Source organism: Helianthus annuus, chromosome 9, assembly GCF_002127325.2.
Source record: "Helianthus annuus cultivar XRQ/B chromosome 9, HanXRQr2.0-SUNRISE, whole genome shotgun sequence".
NCBI lineage: Eukaryota > Viridiplantae > Streptophyta > Magnoliopsida > Asterales > Asteraceae > Helianthus > Helianthus annuus.
This window is the reverse complement of record NC_035441.2, coordinates 180,068,449-180,086,787: the sequence shown is the minus strand read 5'-3', so window position 1 is coordinate 180,086,787 and position 18,339 is coordinate 180,068,449. Positions and strand designations below refer to the sequence as shown.

The 18,339-nt window shown below is 34.9% G+C and overlaps 3 protein-coding genes and 2 non-coding genes across 5 annotated transcripts; 3 read left to right on the top strand and 2 right to left on the bottom strand.

The window, feature by feature from the left end:
• The first annotated feature begins 1,187 nt into the window (after window positions 1-1,187).
• On the top strand, window positions 1,188-1,853 carry LOC110876885. Its single transcript, XM_022125042.1, has one exon. It carries the CDS (start codon window positions 1,188-1,190, stop codon window positions 1,851-1,853), a length of 666 nt encoding a protein of 221 aa, XP_021980734.1.
• Window positions 1,854-5,939: 4,086 nt separating this feature from the next.
• Window positions 5,940-6,059, top strand: LOC118482517. The gene has a single exon (XR_004868551.1). It is a non-coding gene; the product is annotated as a U5 spliceosomal RNA (small nuclear RNA).
• Window positions 6,060-7,339: 1,280 nt separating this feature from the next.
• Window positions 7,340-7,459, top strand: LOC118482539. The gene has a single exon (XR_004868573.1). It is a non-coding gene; the product is annotated as a U5 spliceosomal RNA (small nuclear RNA).
• LOC110875057 lies at window positions 7,341-8,792 on the bottom strand. Its single transcript, XM_022123307.2, has 3 exons — window positions 8,571-8,792; window positions 8,054-8,197; window positions 7,341-7,971 (listed from the first exon to the last, which is right to left on the bottom strand). The coding sequence occupies exons 1-3, from the start codon at window positions 8,571-8,573 to the stop codon at window positions 7,708-7,710; spliced, it is 411 nt and encodes a 136-aa protein (XP_021978999.1). The 5' UTR covers window positions 8,574-8,792; the 3' UTR covers window positions 7,341-7,707.
• A 6,491-nt stretch (window positions 8,793-15,283) lies between these two features.
• On the bottom strand, window positions 15,284-18,124 carry LOC110879883 (glyceraldehyde-3-phosphate dehydrogenase, cytosolic). The gene is made up of 12 exons (XM_022128414.2): window positions 17,896-18,124; window positions 17,746-17,769; window positions 17,550-17,650; window positions 17,256-17,371; window positions 17,061-17,160; window positions 16,595-16,741; window positions 16,447-16,507; window positions 16,261-16,358; window positions 16,039-16,181; window positions 15,883-15,966; window positions 15,713-15,802; window positions 15,284-15,613 (listed from the first exon to the last, which is right to left on the bottom strand). The coding sequence occupies exons 1-12, from the start codon at window positions 17,897-17,899 to the stop codon at window positions 15,565-15,567; spliced, it is 1,017 nt and encodes a 338-aa protein (XP_021984106.1). The 5' UTR covers window positions 17,900-18,124; the 3' UTR covers window positions 15,284-15,564.
• Between the last annotated feature and the right edge of the window lie 215 nt (window positions 18,125-18,339).

The following is an 18,339-nucleotide window of genomic DNA, read 5'->3' as shown; positions in this document are numbered from 1 at the left end:
TCCAACTTTCAACTTATTGGCCGATAACACTCTCTAACTAACTGAACCTTAACCCAATTAGTTTTTGCTAATGTGGCATCTGATGTGGCCATTTTGCTGACGTGGCAGTTGGTGTGGCATTTTTTGATGATGTGGCAACTGATGTGGCATGTGAGATGGCAATTTTCATGACGTGGCAGCTGACATCAGCTAACTATGTTAGGGTTCTGTTAGTTAGGGAGTGTTATCGGCTAATAAGTTGAAAGTTGGGAGCGCTGGTGTACAAATCGAAAGTTGGGAGTGTTATTGGCCAATTGGTGAAAGTTGAGATTATTTAAATCCAATATCCAAATTTTTATATAGAGTTATTGGATTTAAATAACTTCTACTTTCACTAACTGACCAATTGGCCTATAGCATTCCCGACTTATGAATTGTACCACACCACTTCCAACTTTCAATTTAGTTTTCTCTCACACTTCTAAACTAACTAAATCCTAACCCAACTAGTTTTTTTACTGACGTGGCACTTATATAGTGGCATGACGCTTATTAATGACGTTGCATCTGATATGACACTTATTTAGTGATGTGGCACATGGCATTTTCACGTTGTAGCATCTGATGTGGCACTTGCTTAGTGACATGACAGTTAGTTTGAGAGTGCAATAGGAAAATAAGTTGAAAGTTAAGATTGGCGTGATACAATTCATAAGTTAAGAATATTACCGGCCAAACTTTAAAAATTAAAGTTATTTGAATCCAATAACTTTTTAAAAAAATTAATTAAAATGATTTTTTAAAAAGTAATTAAATCACTACTAGAAAACTTCATTCTTTCCTACAAAAGTTTCCTACAAATTTTCCACAACTGAATTTTTTTTACAATTTTCCTACAATTTTTTGACCAAAAAGAAAAACTAAAAAAAACCCAAAACGTTTCCACAAATTTTCTACAAAATTGCCACACAAACTTGGCAATTTTCTAGTAGTGAATCGAGAGTAATAAAAGCTTTACAAAACAATCTTGTAGTTAAAATACTCAGTTTTGGATCGATCCTTGGCTTTCTACAGAACCGCTGAAATATACGTTTCCGAGCTTGTTTTGCCTGGAACAAGATAAACGCTGCAACGTGGCTGATAGAATTCCAGATTGTAATGGGTCGCATGCCGTCTGTTGGAATTGGAAACATTATCCAGCCACTGAGATGGAAATAGAGGAGTTAATTCAATGCCATCGGCTCCTTTCGAATGTTTCATTAAGCAATCAGGTAGACCGATGGGTTTGGAGGCAAGAAGACGGAGACGGATACTCAGTTAAAGACGTGCGAAATTGGATAAAAGGGGAGGTTCTTTCTGTCAATAACTCGGTCTATCAATGGTGCAAGTGGATTCCGAACAAGTGTAATATTTTTATGTGGCGGGCTAGTCTAAACCAAATTCCTACCAAAGATGCGCTTCTTCATCGTAATATTTACGTTGAAAATGGTTTATGTGGGCTATGCGGTGAAGTTGAAGAGTCGGTGGACCACCTGTTCTCCGGGTGTAGATTTGCGAGTGGTATGTGGGACGCTATCGCTTCATGGTGTAATATTCCGAGGTTTTTCGTTTTTTCTTTATCCGATGTGCTTCTTGTTTTGAACGATCTGCCTTACACTGCGAAGAAGAAAGATATCATGTATGGTATAATTATTATTGCGTGCTGGCGGATTTGGAAGGCTAGGAACGATAAGATTTTTAACGGCTCGGTATCAAGCGTTACTCTTTTGGTCGCGGATGTGAAGTCTTTGGCGTTTCTTTGGTTTAAGTGTAGGCATAAAGAGGGTTGTATAGATTGGCGAAATTGGTGTAATTTTGTATTGTCGGTGATGTAATTTTCCCGTTTTCCGTTAGTCTCTGTCTTGAAGATTAACGGTCCGGGCCGTGTGTTTTAATGATATTAGCCTTCCAAAAAAAAAAGTTAAAATACTCATATTTTGTATTGCACTCTTGTAATAAATCGAGAGGAATAAAAGCTTTACAAAACAATTATAATTCAGTATTTACAAATTAAAAACTAGGTGTAATTAAGTTGACACCAATGTTTAAATCGGATTTTAAATCATAATAGATTGGACTTAAAAATAGTTTATTCGATTATACCGGGTTCAATCAGATTGACTAATTAATCCTATAATTCAATAAAAATACAACTTTAACTCAAAAACCAATTCAAAAATACATGATTCTTTAATAAAAGTTAATCTATAATAAAAAAAATAATCAAATGGAACTCCATTTTCTAAATTAAGTTATATAAATAAATTGTTTAAGAACAAAATATATAAATGATTCAGATTATAAATAAATCGTTTAAGAATAAAATATACAAATGATTCAGATTATAAATAGTCTCAGAATCAAATAAATATTAAAATTGTTTTATACACAGTATCACTATATGCATTGCAAATTAAGAGGATTCACGTCTCTTTCATCATTTTTACCCTATAATTACCCTAAAAATAACTTAATTTTCTTTCTCTTCTTTCAATTAAATAATATTTTTTACACTTTTATCATTACATTTTATCTCTTTCAATCACAACCATTTTTAAAATATATTAAAATATTATAGATGATGAACATTATCCTTTCAAATATACAAATAAATAATAACTTGATCTCTCTCCTCCACTCACAACCATTTTTTATAATATAATGAATCATCTCCTAGAATTTGTGGAAGGGATGTGAATGCTCTTAGAGGGTTGTATTATTTGGACACATTGATGTCTGTCTTATTTTGACACTCTAGACCAGTATAGATCTATACGAGTCGTATAGGGTAATTTCAAATTCCAAAGTCAGACAAGGCCTGCTAACGATGTCACATCAAAACCCTATACAAGTCGTATAAACCTATACGAATCGTATATGGTACGAGGTTGTATGAGGTCTATAGTGACACAAAGCTATTGGGTTTGATGCGTACGTCAACCCTACATGACTCGTATAGAGGTATATGAGTCGTATAAAGGTCTCGTGAATGATTGCTTTTGGCATGCATTCTCCCTTCTTATTATAAATGAAGGTTCATTCGTCGATCATTTTTTTTTCAAATAATTTCACCATTTCATCTTTATTCTTCCTCTGTAATTCCAACACGAGGACGTTAGTGATGTATTGGTTTAACAACAACTATATTTTAGGCGAATCATCATGCAACACGAGCACGTTTGTTTCAGAGAGCAGTCTGGTATAACATTTATTCACTTGTTTTTTGTTTTTCTTTATGAAATATTTACCACACTGTTGTTTAAGGAGAGCTCTGTTATCCCTGATTCTTACGAGATAAGAGTGAATGATGATCACACGGAGGAGGTCATGTCCGACGTTCATTCTTATCCCTAGGAACCGTTTTTGCCAGATGAAAACGAGGTAAACGTTTATTTACTTATTTGAATTAGGATTTAGATTTACCATCACCTTTTAATCATTAACATGTTTCCGTTTGCTCCTATTTACGTAATACTACCTCCGAGTATCAGTATATACAAATGTCATCTAAGACTATCCACTATGGTGACCAAATTGCACAAACGGTTGCCACATGGCAAATAAGACAAAATTGTAGGAAATTATTTTAATTAAATAATTGAAATTTATGGACAACCAGGTTGGTATGGCAACCATTGGTTGCAACCAACAACCAACATAATATTAATTCTTTATTCATTTTTCTATTATTTAATTCTATTTCTTTATAATATTTAATTCTTTTTCCTTTTTTTTATTATTTAACTTCTATTTGTTTATATAATAAAATATTAGTTTAGGTTGGGTTGTAATAGTGAGTGAAAAATTGGATTGGGTTGGATTATGTAGGTGGAAGAGAGAGAAATTAGTATTTTAATATAAGACTGGGTTGGGTTGGGTTGTGATAGTGGATAGTCTAATAAAAAAACATACCGCATCTGTGCATTTGGTGTTACTTTGTATTTAAATAGATGCAAATGTTTCTGGTATGAACTTGTATGCATATGATTTACTGTGATCTACTTGGGGAGCTAGGAACTTTGGTTAGTAGGAGCTACCAAAGTGGAACTTACTGGTTGCTGATCATCACAAGAACCCCAATGGGAACTCATTTCCCCCTCTTCATCATAAGGAGTAATTGTGTTCTCAGAACTAGTGGATAGAAGTTTTAAGACAATAAAAAAATTAATGATTCAAATTTTTATTAATATTTGTTTTTCTTTAATTTTTTTAAAGAGAGGGGTAAATAAGTAATTTCATATTGAGTTAACGGTGAAAACTAACGGACATCCATTCCAGGGACCATCCGAGCAACAAAAAGTAAACCACATGGAGCACCGGCGTAATTTCCAAAAGTTGGGGACTATATGTGTTACTTTACAAAATCATCAGGACTATCCGAACATTTTACTCCATATCTATATATGGTATCTTTTTTCTATCTTAACAATACTTATTAGCCATCCCACACCTTTAATTCACCTAAAGTTTGACTTTCTTAGGCAACATTGGTCTTTGGAACCTCTCAAGTTATATAATATTATCTTTCCCTTATGTGCTTTCATCCTTTTTTATTATTAACATTTTTAGTGTATGTTTTATTACATGCACAAATCTGTGGGTGTTTCTTTCATACTAGTCAGTAGTCATATAGATGAGTTACCTAAGTGGACAAAGAGAAAAGACAAAACAAAAGTAACCTCAACAGGCATAGCATAATTTCAATGTCCATCAAAACCTTTAATGGGTTAGACATTATGACAAACCTTCTTTGAGAGAATGACCCAAACTTAAGATCAAATTCCTTCATCCAGGACTCTGATATCAACTTCCAGACTATCATTCTGTTTTTCTATGATTATTTGTGTTTTTTGTTTAAAGTTTGTTTATCATTCTGTTTTTCTATAATAAAACATACACTAAAAAGGAAAGCCCATAGGAAAGTCCTCAATTTCCATTAAATTGTAGAAAACCAAAGGATAAAAAAGAAAATAAAAATATGTAAAATATGTTATGTGCAACGTCAACAAGCAAGAACACAACAACAATAAGCAAACACCCAAGCTGGATTTTGACAAGTTAGATTAGGTACCCTTGACATCTTTTCTTTCTACATTTGTTAGCTGTAGAACGATAGTTCGCAAACGAGAATCTTTTCCTATGTTTGGGATCCGAACTAGTAAATTCTCAAAAGTAGCATGATCAGGCATAAAATATCGGTTGATCATTTCTTCAAGAAATATCTCAGCCTCTCCACACTCATTTTTCTTCAATATGTCTTGAACAATTATATTGTATGTGATTTGGCAAACACCCATGCTCTTCCATCTTTCTAAGCTTCACTAACTTTACTCAATAACCCTTCTTGGCATTATAGGTCCTAGCCATTGGTTTCAATTCTTTCTGAAAAGTTCATCAAACAGATCCTTGGCCAAGTTAGGCTTCCCACATTTGCTACAAGTCTACAGCCATCAATCAATATAGTATACAACCCTACATCTTTCATCAATTCTTTGCTTCCCAACAGACGGAAGATAGCCAATGCATCAAAACACCGGGAGCTGTTGCACATTCCATGGAACATGATACCGTATGTCAAAACAGTGGGAGTCAGGCCCTTTGCTTGCATCTTGTTAAAGAGTTCCCTAGCAGCCGTAGGATTCCCTGATTCAAACAAACCTTGTAACATGCTACTGTAACTCTGTAAGTAATAACATTCGGAATCAAACCCTTGTCGCAAACAAACGGAAAGATTATACAAACAAACATAAGACAACAACCAAATAAAGATGAGAATCGAGAAACAACTCAACAAGATATTCACTAGGAATTGGTAAATAAAGAGGGAGGGGCTGGGTTTGTCCCACATCGGGTGGTTAAATGAGTTAGAAAGTGAGGGTGCGTATACATAAGCAGCCCAGCTGCAATGTTGAAAGGCATGCAGCTATGCAATGAGCACAAAGCGAACTATTCTTTCGCCTTTTACTAAAGAATACCGTGTGCTCGTTGCTCTAAAATAGCATACGCCTATTTTTGGAGAGTTTCTTTCTTTTTGAAAGAACTCCAACAACACAGTTCTAATTTTACTAAAGGTCTTCTAAAGTGTAGTAAAACTGCATATTTTATCAGATTTAACAAGATAATCGAGTAAGTTTATTACCTGTTCTTACAAAGATGCTGGTTCAGATTAGGAAAAACAAAAACCGTACTGCAACATGTTATATTTATGACATTGAATCAATGAAGAACAAATGGTAGTAGATAGAGAAAAGATGAGACCATGTTGTGATCACGAGCCAGTGGCTCATATATATGACTGAACCAAGCATCCATTGAGAGGTAAAAGCACGACCAAGTTCGTCTTGGGATCTTATTTTCTTGCAAGTTGTCAACCATTTGGATCACAAATTTACAAAATTGGGTTAACACAGAGTTATCTTTGTTATCAACTATATATAATCCCAGGTTTCAACTTACGAATTCTGGTAAGGGTCAATAGACCCCAAGACAACCCTCTCCCCGAGTTGAGCCCATGCACTATACAAAGAAAGTGCTTTGTTTCGTTGCGCTAAATGCAAAACATACAGCTCTTGAAAGTATTTTTACCTAAGTGAGATCATTGATGACTACAGTACGAAACTACAAGTCCAACATATTTCTACTAAGAAATAAACCACCTGGATTCATCATTTCTGCTCTTGCCATTTCTCCAGCAAGAGTAGCTTGTTGATATCGATAATTTTAACCAGAAACACTTCCCCAACAATCTTGGAGCCGCCTTAACCATGTTGATCCTCTAGCTTACACTTATGTGGCTTTCAATAAGAAAAGTGAAGAAACAGTGTCCAAAACATCAGTTGGTAACATGATCGATCGCATATCATGTCATGTTTAGTGAAACCATGAAACCAAATGCGCAAGAAAGAACCCTTGTATTAACAGAGTTAGAGTCGACACTCTCAAAGGAAATATTTCCCTCCACATCTTCAAAAACATCTATTTCCGATGAAATCAAACCAGTGAATACTGAATACCAGATGGCTATGATTTAAATAAGTGGTTGGTATGTTCTTCAAATCACTAATCTTCTAAACACATGTCATCAGGAAGGGTATATGTAGCTTTTGTGTTTATATTAATAAATTAATGATTGAAAGATTATAATAGAAAACTAAACAAGGAGTTAAACTTGAATTTAAAACTTCACAAATAAAGTGAAATAACAACAAATACAAACATACAGGATACTTGTTCGGGTTTGTCCCACATTGGCTGATTGAAGAAATTAGGAAGTGAGGCTGTGTGAATATAACCAGCCCAGCTACAAGATAGAAAGGCACGCAGCCATGCAATGAGCACAAAGCGAACTATTCTTTCGCCTTTTACTAAAGAATACCGTGTGCTCGTTGCTTTCAAATGGCATACGCCTATTTTTGGAGAGTTCTTTTCCTTATGAAAAGACTCCAACAAAACATAGTTTTCTTAATACTTCCACTAGTTGGTTTTGTTATACATAAAGTTATTCCCAAAAACATAATTTTTATATGTTCAACTTCAACTGAGTACAATTTTGAAAGCAAACATGTAAACGAAATCATTAAATGTCTCTACTAGTAGAATTTGTTCGGTTGAAGGATAAACATTTGGTCAAACCCGTTCTACAGTCATAGCACGTGTGAAATGTTCGGTATTGATCCATCTGGAGCAGATCTAAAAGTTGAACGCATTTCTACAAAGCGATAAACCACCTGAGTTAATCAATTTCTGCTCCCGCCACTTGTCAAATAGAAGTTGCTCACTGTTTTGAAGTTCACTGTATTTACTCATGTCGAATCTTGATCCTGGTTGACATCTAGTTTCTTTCAGTCGCGTTTTGATAGGAGAAACATCGGTGATATCATTAGGAAGCCCTTCCCCAACAGTCTTGGAGCCGTCTTTATCATGTTGCGGATCCTCTAGCTTACACTTATGTGGCTTTCAATGAAGAAAGAGTATCATTAATATATGTAAACATGTACATTGATAATATGATATATGTTAATGTACGGTCACTTACCTCGTCCTTAACCTGAGAAAACTCCAATGGAAGATCATCGAAACTTATTTCGGAAAAACATGAACCTCTCTTGGTGTTAACAAACTTGTGTCTTGGTGGCAGAATAACATCTGCTTCAAGCTCCGAACAACGGACTGGTTCAAACTAAATTTGGGAATTGAATTTTCATAATCTATCTATGGGACTTGTGAATTAACAACATGATATTGAACTATATACAGAATTGACTTCAACCATCGAATCCAACACCATAAATACAACTATCGCGTCACTCATTTTAGTCATAACTTCTTTCATTATTCAACCAAATATGTTAGTATTTCGTTTCCAAAGAATATCATTTAGATTTCAATTTCAACGAATAAAACATTACAATAAATTCATCATCAAACAAGAAACCATTCTAAGCACTAAAATCCACATAACATAATAGCAAAAATAAATATAAGTACTTAATAAATATAAGAAGACAAACGAAATTCATAAAGTCGACAGCGATTGTGCCAGTGAAACTGACCATTTGATTATTTGTGTCACCGGAATTAGAAGCTTAGATGCCGGAGCAGCAGTGCGGTTGTGTTTTGTATTTGAAACAGGCAACAATTCGCACAAAGATGAAAGATCCAACAGAATTCAGAAATCTGCTCCCGGAATTTTTGCGCAATTCAAAACTTGATATTTTTTAAGTTTTTTTTTTTTTTTTCTTTCTGGTTTTGTTGACTTAAAAACATTTGTGGCAGCACTAAACGACCGTTGGTCCCTCATTTAAACGAAGTTAAAACTGTAAGTTATATAAATTAAATTAAATCATAATTATAGATTTATAGGTGAGTGAGTTATATGCCATTGAAAAGTATTTAATCCAGCCTTAGGGTGCACGGGCACCTTGGGTGACCCCATGCGGTGAGTGGTTTTACCGTGCGGGTACACCGCCACCAACAACATTTTACCGCTCGGTAATGGCTTGGCTCGGTGGGTGGTCACCGATTGAGAGAGAGGAGAGAGAGAGAGAGGGGGTGATTGGTTGTTAATGTGGGTCCACCCTTTTTCCACCAATTATATTTTTTTCTTCTTTTTTTATAAAAAAATAATTGTGTGAGTGGAGTGATGCCAACGTTTGAGTGCAAAATAGGGACTTAAGAGGGGAGTTGACATGGAATAACCTGATTGACTGTGGTAAGAGAGGTCACTCCCCACTTAGAGGAGTGCCCCTTACACCCTAAAGTGTTGTATACGGTAAAAAAAAAAAGGAGTACATTTACATAGTAGATAGAATTAGATAGCGTAACTTTCTCCTTTATTATACTACTTCTTTATAAATCCATGTGTTACACAAGTTTAGTAAAAAAATAGTTAGTAACGAAGAATAATGAAGGTGTATAGTCCTAAATTCTGCGTAAGGCATGGAGGGCTTTACCCAGACTTAGCAAAACAATATTCAACTATCACTAGAACATGCGCAAATGCTCATATTGGCGCATGCGGCGTAGTGATAGCTAAGGAAAGTACAAATAGTACAGGTGGCAGGGGTTGTAGCCAATCAGCGTGCGTCAAGCTTTGCCCAGACTACTCCCACGATGATCAATCGTGCAGGAGACAAGAAGGACAAAAGGACAATGACGTGTAACCAATCAGGTTGCGTCGTTCATTGCTCTATGATCTCCATTCACAACTGGTGAAAAACTCAACAGCAAGGACAACCGTCAAGCCACGTGACACCAATCATCGTGCGTCAACGTCCCAATCCTCTACAAACATTAACGGTCGTGTAAGAGGGGGACAAATCAGATATTCCTTCATGGCGACGTCTGGCCCAAGGCCCATCAGCCTATCTTCTATTTCACACTCTTCGGCTATAGATATCAGCCTTCAACCACAGGTTTAAAAATCGGCTCTCTTATTTACTCACACTCAACACACTCGTTTATTGTTTTTAAACGATACTTATTCTCACGTTAAAGGGTACTTACTGTACTTTGTTTTGAAGATCATACTCCGACCATTACCGAGGAAAGACTAAGGAGTAACCAATCTTAATAAAACCATTCCCATAAGCACAAACTCTTTGATTTAGATTTGGTGTTTCTTCAAATAATAAATTATAAATTGATTGAGATTCTTGAAATTGCAGATAAATACTTTAAGTAACAAAGAAATGATATTGAAAATGAAAAAGGTGAAATAATACTTTAAGAGATAAAGAAATAATGTTGAAAATGAAAAAAAAAAGTGAAATAAGAGAAACGATAAAGAACTTTGAGCTAACAGAACTATTATACATGGCGCAACCAATTAATTACTTATCATACAAAAGCGAAGGGTCAAGTTATTCTACAAAGCCTTCTAATTGTAAGAAGTGTAAGAAGGATTTATAGAGTGACAAGTGTCCAATAACCTAAAACTAAACCCACTACATCACCACCAAAAACCTAAACACCCACCCCCACCCCACCCCACCACGACCCAAAAAACTAACCCCCCCCCCCCCGGCAAAAAAAAAAAAAACAAAAAAAAAACTATACCTCATCAAAAAACCCCCAAAAAACCTAAACCCCCCCCCCCCCAAAAAAAAAGAACCTAAAAAAAATCTAAAAAAAACTAAACACCCACCCCCACCCAAAAACCTAAACCCCCACCCCCCTCGGCAAAAAATATATATCTATATATATCTATATATATATATATATATATAGGTAAAGGTTCCTGTAAAAAAGGCCTAAAGTGTGAGAAAGGTGAGAAAGAATCTCAGCCATTAGATCATTCCATATTAATTAGATTAGATCAAGGTTATATTAGTAATTATACCAATAAATCTAATTAAGGATAAATCTTTTGTAACCGATTTTTCTGAGATTTTTTAGGGAATTCGATTTTGAATATAACTATCATCTAAATCATTATAAAATCTCATCATCTAAATCGTTTTAAAATCTCATCCTCTAAATCATTATAAAATCTCATCCTCTATACGCATACAGATTCCATACGCATACAATCTTTAATCTGATTCGTATTTTCTTTCTTCATGGAGAACAACGATCAAGGTAATTCTGTATGATTTGTTTTTTTTTTTTTTGTTTATTATGTAATTGTAATCAATATTCAGGAACACCAGCTTGTTTAATTGTAATTGTCAATTTTTCAATCATCTGGTATGTTTCGAATTTTCAAGAACACCAGTTCGTAACTTTGTATGGTGTTTTTTTGTATGGGAGTTTTTGCATATTAGGTGTGGTGTTTTTGCTCTGTTACAATGTATAGTGTATGGTGTTTTTGCATGTGTGTTACTTTACTATATGTAATTTTTGTAATGACACAACGTGTAACCCTTGCAGGGTGTTTTATATGTGCATGATGTTTTTTGTGTATATTTAGTGAAGTTGAAGTTGGTTTGCGTTTTTTTTTATATCAGGCATGGTGTTTTTTTACATGTGATGTTATTTACAGGGTTTTTCATGGTTTTTTTTCATGTGATGTTATTTACAGGTTTTTATACGTACATGGTGTTTTTTCATCTAAATGGAGGGTGTTTTTTATAACAGTTTATTTTTATAAAGTTGATTTGTTGTTTTGTGGTGTTATTTTCTACGTATTATTTTGTGGTGTTTTTTTATTCTATAATCATTCAATTTTACTTTTTTCGCAGGCTTTCATACTTATCAGCCGGTTGGGAAACTACATGTGTCTCCAAACTCCGGTAAGAGGACTTATTTACCAGAGGTAGATGAATCGCTTAAGCCGAAGGATAAGATGACCTTTGATACGGTGAACAATGCATTCCTCTTTTATCAGAAGTATGCAATGGCTTCAGGGTGTTTTATTATGTATGTTTCAAGTTTAATGGTGTTATTTGTATGCACACATAATTTTTTTGTTAACCAGTGCTGTTAATTTTTGTTCAGAGTGTTTTATTATGTATGCTGCAAGGTTAATGGTGTTATTTGTTTTTTATACATAATTAACAATACACATTCTTTTTGTGACGAAAATCGCAATATAAATTCATTAAAACACCAGAATAAAAAGGTGTAAAACAGAAACAACTTACGATTGTAATCAGTCTTTACATAGTCAAATTATACCATAACCACAACTTTGCCAAAACGCTAACACATCATATAATCTAAATTTCCCTAAAAGTTTGTCTTCTAACAAAAACTTTAACTTTTTTTTGTTGTCCACCTACACGGCAGCCCCCAACCTTTCAGCAATCTGATCGATTTGCATTGTCTTCCATACTCACCCTTTCATCCTCGTCCAAAAGTGCGTATTCTTGTACTTCTCGTTCTGCTTGGCCCCGTTCAAACAACTTTAACACCATACATGCAAACATAAATCATATCTTCACCTGGCAAGCATACAAAACCATATTATGTTTAACAACACCATATAACACCATATAGGCAAGGAACAAAACACCATGTAACATTATAAATAACACCATACATATTTTAATTACTTAGTATGTTTAAAAACACCATACAAACCATATTATGTTTAACAACACCATATAACACCATATAGGCCAGCAACAACACGTATAACACCATTCAAATCAAGAATTTCATATTTTCAACCCCAAGCCTAACAAAACACCATGTAATATTATAAATAACACCATACATACAGCCATAAATCTTATCTTCAACCGAAACTACTTAATAACACCATATAACACCATAACTGTAAACAATTGAATAAATAACACCCTACATATGTTTAAAAACACCATATAATACCACATTTTTTTAAAAAAATACCATGCATCACCATATCAAACTAGACATGAACTATATATCATGATATTTAAAAAACACCCTGCTCATCAACAACCAACATAAATAAAACACCTTTATATAAAACACCATATATCCTCATTTATACAAACAAAACACCATTACCATCATCATATTCACAAAATTATCAGAAACCTCTGTTTCACACAACAACCCAACAACAATGTAAAATAACACTCTATGACAATCAGAAATCACAATTATCATCAACCATGTTTTCAGAACCCTAGTTTTTTTTATTAACACCATTAAATCAGTTCGTTTGGGATTAAATTCCAAACACATTATGTTATATCCCCAAATCATCGAAACAAAAAAAAAAAACGAACCTTTTTGTTTTCTAACTAGGGTTTTTGATTTCTTCTTCGCCGGCGTTTTTTCTGGCCCAGTGTGTAGTGTTCTCCGAGCGGTTGAAGAACACTCACTTATCTTCTTCATCCTGGTTCCCAATATGTTTTTCTACAATTCTGATAAAAAACGGAAGACAAAACACAATGACACTTGAACGAGATAACTACGAGTTGAAGAATCTGCTATTCAGGGTTGATTGGATTTGAAATCGGATCAAATCTTTTTGCTGAAGAACACCCTGATTTATGGTCCGTATCTTTCGCAATTTGTGGAGGTTTGGAGTTATAAGAGATACGGTTATTGTTTTGAATAATGGTGAAAGCCCTATAATACCCCTAAATAGTCAAATCAGTCATAAATTTTCATAATACTATTTACAAGATTGCCATTAAGATCTCAACCATTAGATTAAAGATCTAATGGCTTAGATTCTTTCTTACCCTTCTCACAAAAAACACCTTTTTTACAATAACCTCACCCTATATATATATATATATATATATATATATATATATATATATATATATATATATATATATATATATATATATATATATATTTTAGGGTGGGTGATGTGGGGGGGGGGGGAGGTGGGGGTTTAGGTTTTTGGTGGTGGTGGATGTTTAAGTTTTTTTTTTTTTTTTTTTTTTTTTTTTTTTTTTGTTTGTAGTGGGGTTTTTTTTGTGTAGTGGGTTTTTTTAGGTTATTGGACACTTGTCACTCTATAAATCCTTTTTACACTTCTTACAATTAGCATCATTTGTATTTGATCCTAATCCCAAAAGGGAAATATTATTCTCCATATATAGGGTGTTATGTAACCATATCATACACACAATCAATAGAAAGAACTATCCTTTCTAATTTAACTGTTATGTATGATAACGTTATCATGTACAACTTGCATTCTAAATTTACGTAATATTTTTCCAAGTATCTTTTATCTTGTTTAATGTATTTTTTTTTTAATTGTGATGGTGCATCAGACAAATTACAAGCAAACAAATACTAGTTCCGAAGTTCAATTTGATCAGACCCAATCCTAAAATATCTTTAGCTGCAAAGGTGGTCCCGGAGTTTATCTTGATTCTTGGCATGGTTGGGAAGATTTATTATGTTGGTCCATTAAAAGAATTATTACTGGTCATTTCGTCCTCATGCTGTCATGCTGTCAGGCATATTTACATTTTACAATTATATTTGAATAACGTTATAAGGCTGCACCACTCCCCCATACCATGCTAGCTATTGGGGCGCTATTGATAACCAGCCAAAGCATTAAACATGGGGGCGCTATTGTAGAGAATGGGAAAGAGGAGGCTCCATCCCAAACCATGCCGTGAAGCATACGTGACGCAATAGAGCCCTATCACCTTAGAAATCATACGCGCAGCCTAATTGAAAAATGAAAGGCATACAAATGAAAGTTTAATACATAATATGATCGAAAATGTTTAGTTCTCAAAGAATCAAAGTACCCACGTATAATTCTTCAAACATTAATCATCAAAATACAAGTAAATAGACTTTCAGTAATTGTTTTTAAGCTTTACTTATTTTGATGATTATTGAAAGGCATACAAATTATACTTCTTGATGATTATTGATTATTTTGTGGACAGTGGCGGAACCAGAACGATTTAGTTAGGGGGTCATCATAAGCTTATATTCTATACTGGTTCAAATTAGGGGGTCCATCTCTAACTTTGTTCTTCAAAAACTCAAAATTTATAAATAAAAATTCAAAAAGTTCCGGTGACCGGAGGGTCAACGGACCCTCCTGAACCCCCGCTGGTTCCTCCCCTGTTTGTGGCTTTCAGTAACACGTTCCCGTTTAAGTCTTGTGAGTGAAGACATTCTTTCATTTTTTGTTCTTTTAAAAACTTATATTATATTTCAAGTTTGAAGTTATCCTAGATCAACTGAACACATCCAAAGACTCTCACACCCCTAGCGGCCGGCCTAAGAAAACCTTTTGGCATATATTTAACCGATTCAAGAACCTAAAACCGGACCTTTTAACCCCGGTTCCTCGGTTTATTAACATCCCTTCTTATAAACCCGCACCCCCAACTTTCAAATCCATAAGTCTCAAATCAATAAAGCTTTTAAGCACTTGAGTAATCCTACATGTTGACCGGACAGGTTTGGCGCATACGTCTCAAAATGTAGCATAAAAAACAAACATAAAACAGAGGAGATTCACTCCACAGTATAGCCCTCAGAAACAACATAACACCCAAAAAAACCATTTCACCTACAGTTTGGTTCATCAAAACCCTAAACATAGGTAGGATCAAAACACCTTATTCGCCTTCACCCGGCAGCACTTTATTACCAGATAACAGATAACATCCCGTAAACTTACTTTGCCACAGACGCCATGTGAACGATCAGATCAACCACACGAGAACTGCATAATAATAAATAATAAAACATTTATAAGTTTATCAATAAACATGATATTTAAGTGGCTAAAAGATGAGATGATATGGAAAGAGAAAGAAAATACCTGTAACCCCACTCGTTATCGTACCACGAAACAAGCTTTACAAAATGATCATTCAAAGCAATTCCAGCCTTAGCATCAAATATGCTAGACCTGTAACATCATCATTTCAGTTTTTATTCTTCTTTACATGAAACAAATGAATGGTAGACAATTGTTAAAAAGAATCTTGCCTGCTGTCTCCCACAAAGTCGGTGGAAACAAGATCCTCGTCAGTGTAACCCAAGATCCCCTTCAGTTTTCCTTCAGATTCCTCCCTGTAACCCGACCCCAATTAAAATTATCAGAACCATAAATAATAATATACATGTTAGCAGATGATTACTTACTTGATAGCAGCTTTGATTTGATCATAGGTGGCAGCCTTCTCCAACCTCACAGTCAGATCAACAACAGATACATCAACAGTTGGAACTCGGAAGGACATTCCAGTCAACTTGCCGTTCAATTGAGGGAGCACTTTTCCCACAGCCTATTTAATATTTATATTAGACAAAAACGTTATAATTTGCCAGATATTAGCAGAATTTGAAACTTGAGTCGTTGAGTACCTTAGCAGCACCAGTGCTGCTCGGAATGATGTTGAATGAAGCAGCCCTTCCACCTCTCCAGTCCTTGGCTGACGGTCCATCAACGGTCTTCTGTGTAGCTGTATCGTAAATAAATAATAAACGGCTAAAAGTTGAGGCTCGAAAAGCAGCAAACTGGACAGGACAAATCAACTGTGGAAAAAATACCAGTGATGGAGTGCACGGTGGTCATAAGACCCTCAACGATGCCAAACCTGTCATTTATAACCTGCATCATACAAACAGAATCAAATAAACCGGTAGTATATTGAGAAATACAAGCATTGAAATTGATTATTGACTAATAAACAAGAACCTTGGCCAGAGGGGCAAGGCAGTTGGTGGTACAGCTGGCATTTGAGACGATGTGAAGGTCAGGTGTGTATTCCTTCTCGTTCACACCCACAACGAACATGGGTGCATCCTTACTGGGGGCGGAGATGACGACCTTCTTAGCACCACCCTATAACATATGTGCAAAAGAACAATATAAGAACATGATATTATGAAATATAAGTGATCTTATAACTTCATAGCACGCATGATACCCAAACATTACAAAACAGTTGAACTAGTTTACCCTATAGCCATTTGTAATAAATTACAAAATCACCCCATCTTCTACCACACTATTTTTTACCATGATTAAAAAAACCACAAGTTTTCTATCACCATGATGAAAGCACAAACAAAGCGGATATATACGGCACAATAGTTATAAACATATTAAAACCACATATCACAGAATACAACACATAAACGTATGTATGCATATCGGATACCTTCAAATGAGCAGCGGCTTTGTCCTTGTCAGTGAAAACTCCGGTGGATTCGACGACGTACTCGGCTCCAGTTTGGGACCATGGGATCTCTTCAGGGTTCCTTCAATTATTTCAAAACATAATTATTCAACAAATTATAAAAACACACTATAACACTAACTTTAAAAAAAAAAACAGGATGTGTGAGAGATGTACCTGGAACCGAAAACAGCCACCGGTTTCTCACCGAAAAGAAGGGTTTTGTCATCCTTCACTTTAAGCTCATGGTGTTTCCACGCACCATGAACACTGTCATACTTAAACATGTAAGTCTGCACAAAAAAATACAATCAAAATCAAAATTCAAACTCAAAACCACCATTGACTAACAGATCCACAGCCTACTGAACCAAATTCAACATTATTTTACACAGATCAATATCTAAAACCCTCAAAACCCCAATCTAGTACTATAGATACAATAAAATTATGAAAATTATTGTTACAAACCATGTACTCCACAGAGATAAATGGATCGTTAACAGCAACAAGTTCAACATCATCTCTCTGCAAAGCTACTCTAGCCACCAATCGACCGATTCTTCCAAACCCTAAATATCAGTTCAGATTAAATTATCACAACACATAATTCCAGATGAACAAAAGTAGAAACTAAATTCTACGAAATTGTAAATAGATCTATTACCGTTGATTCCGATCTTGATCTTGCCTAAACAACACCAAAAAAATAACAATAACAAAAAAATTATTAAGTGAACACATACATACAGTATGTTGGATCATAATCATAATATTGAAAAAGAACATGAAGTGAAAATTAGTAAAATTAGCGTACCCATGACGCTTGTAGAAGATACTGGAAATGGATGTTGACGAAGAGAAGAGCAATGGTGAAAGGGGTGAGGTTTTGTTGGGTTTAATATAAGGTGAGAAACCGGTCACCGGGAAAACCGGTGGGTTTAATGGGTATGATCAGGTGTGGTGCGGGTGCATGGGGGTAGTGGGTTTAAATATGATAGACCGATAAGGTGTGGTGTCTGGCGTGCGTTAGATTGGATTGTGCATATTGAGCAAGCCGCATGGCCCGCATGATGTTTCGGGAATGAGATAAAAAGTAGGCTACAAAAATAAAAAGACAATATTAGTTAAAAAAAAAAGTATTTGTATTGTATATTTTCGCAAGTGGAATTAACCATGCTTCGTAGCGGAATTTCGGTCTTTATCAGTTTGGTTTGATACGGTACCACTACTCAAAATAGCAACCGGAGAAGATACGTTC

Bases quoted from the DNA above. Each gene is read 5' to 3' on its own strand.
- LOC110876885 (XM_022125042.1), top strand. From the start codon at position 1,188: ATGGAAATAGAGGAGTTAATTCAATGCCATCGGCTCCTTTCGAATGTT.
- LOC110875057 (XM_022123307.2), bottom strand. The intron at 7,972-8,053 runs GTAAGTGACCGT...CTTCATTGAAAG, and splicing joins TTTCTCAGGTTAAGGACGAG to CCACATAAGTGTAAGCTAGA.
- LOC110879883 (XM_022128414.2), bottom strand. The intron at 17,372-17,549 runs GTTTGTAACAAT...TTTTTTGTGCAG, and splicing joins TTATCTCTGTGGAGTACATG to ACTTACATGTTTAAGTATGA. The intron at 16,182-16,260 runs GTACTCAACGAC...AATATTAAATAG, and splicing joins GCAGCACTGGTGCTGCTAAG to GCTGTGGGAAAAGTGCTCCC.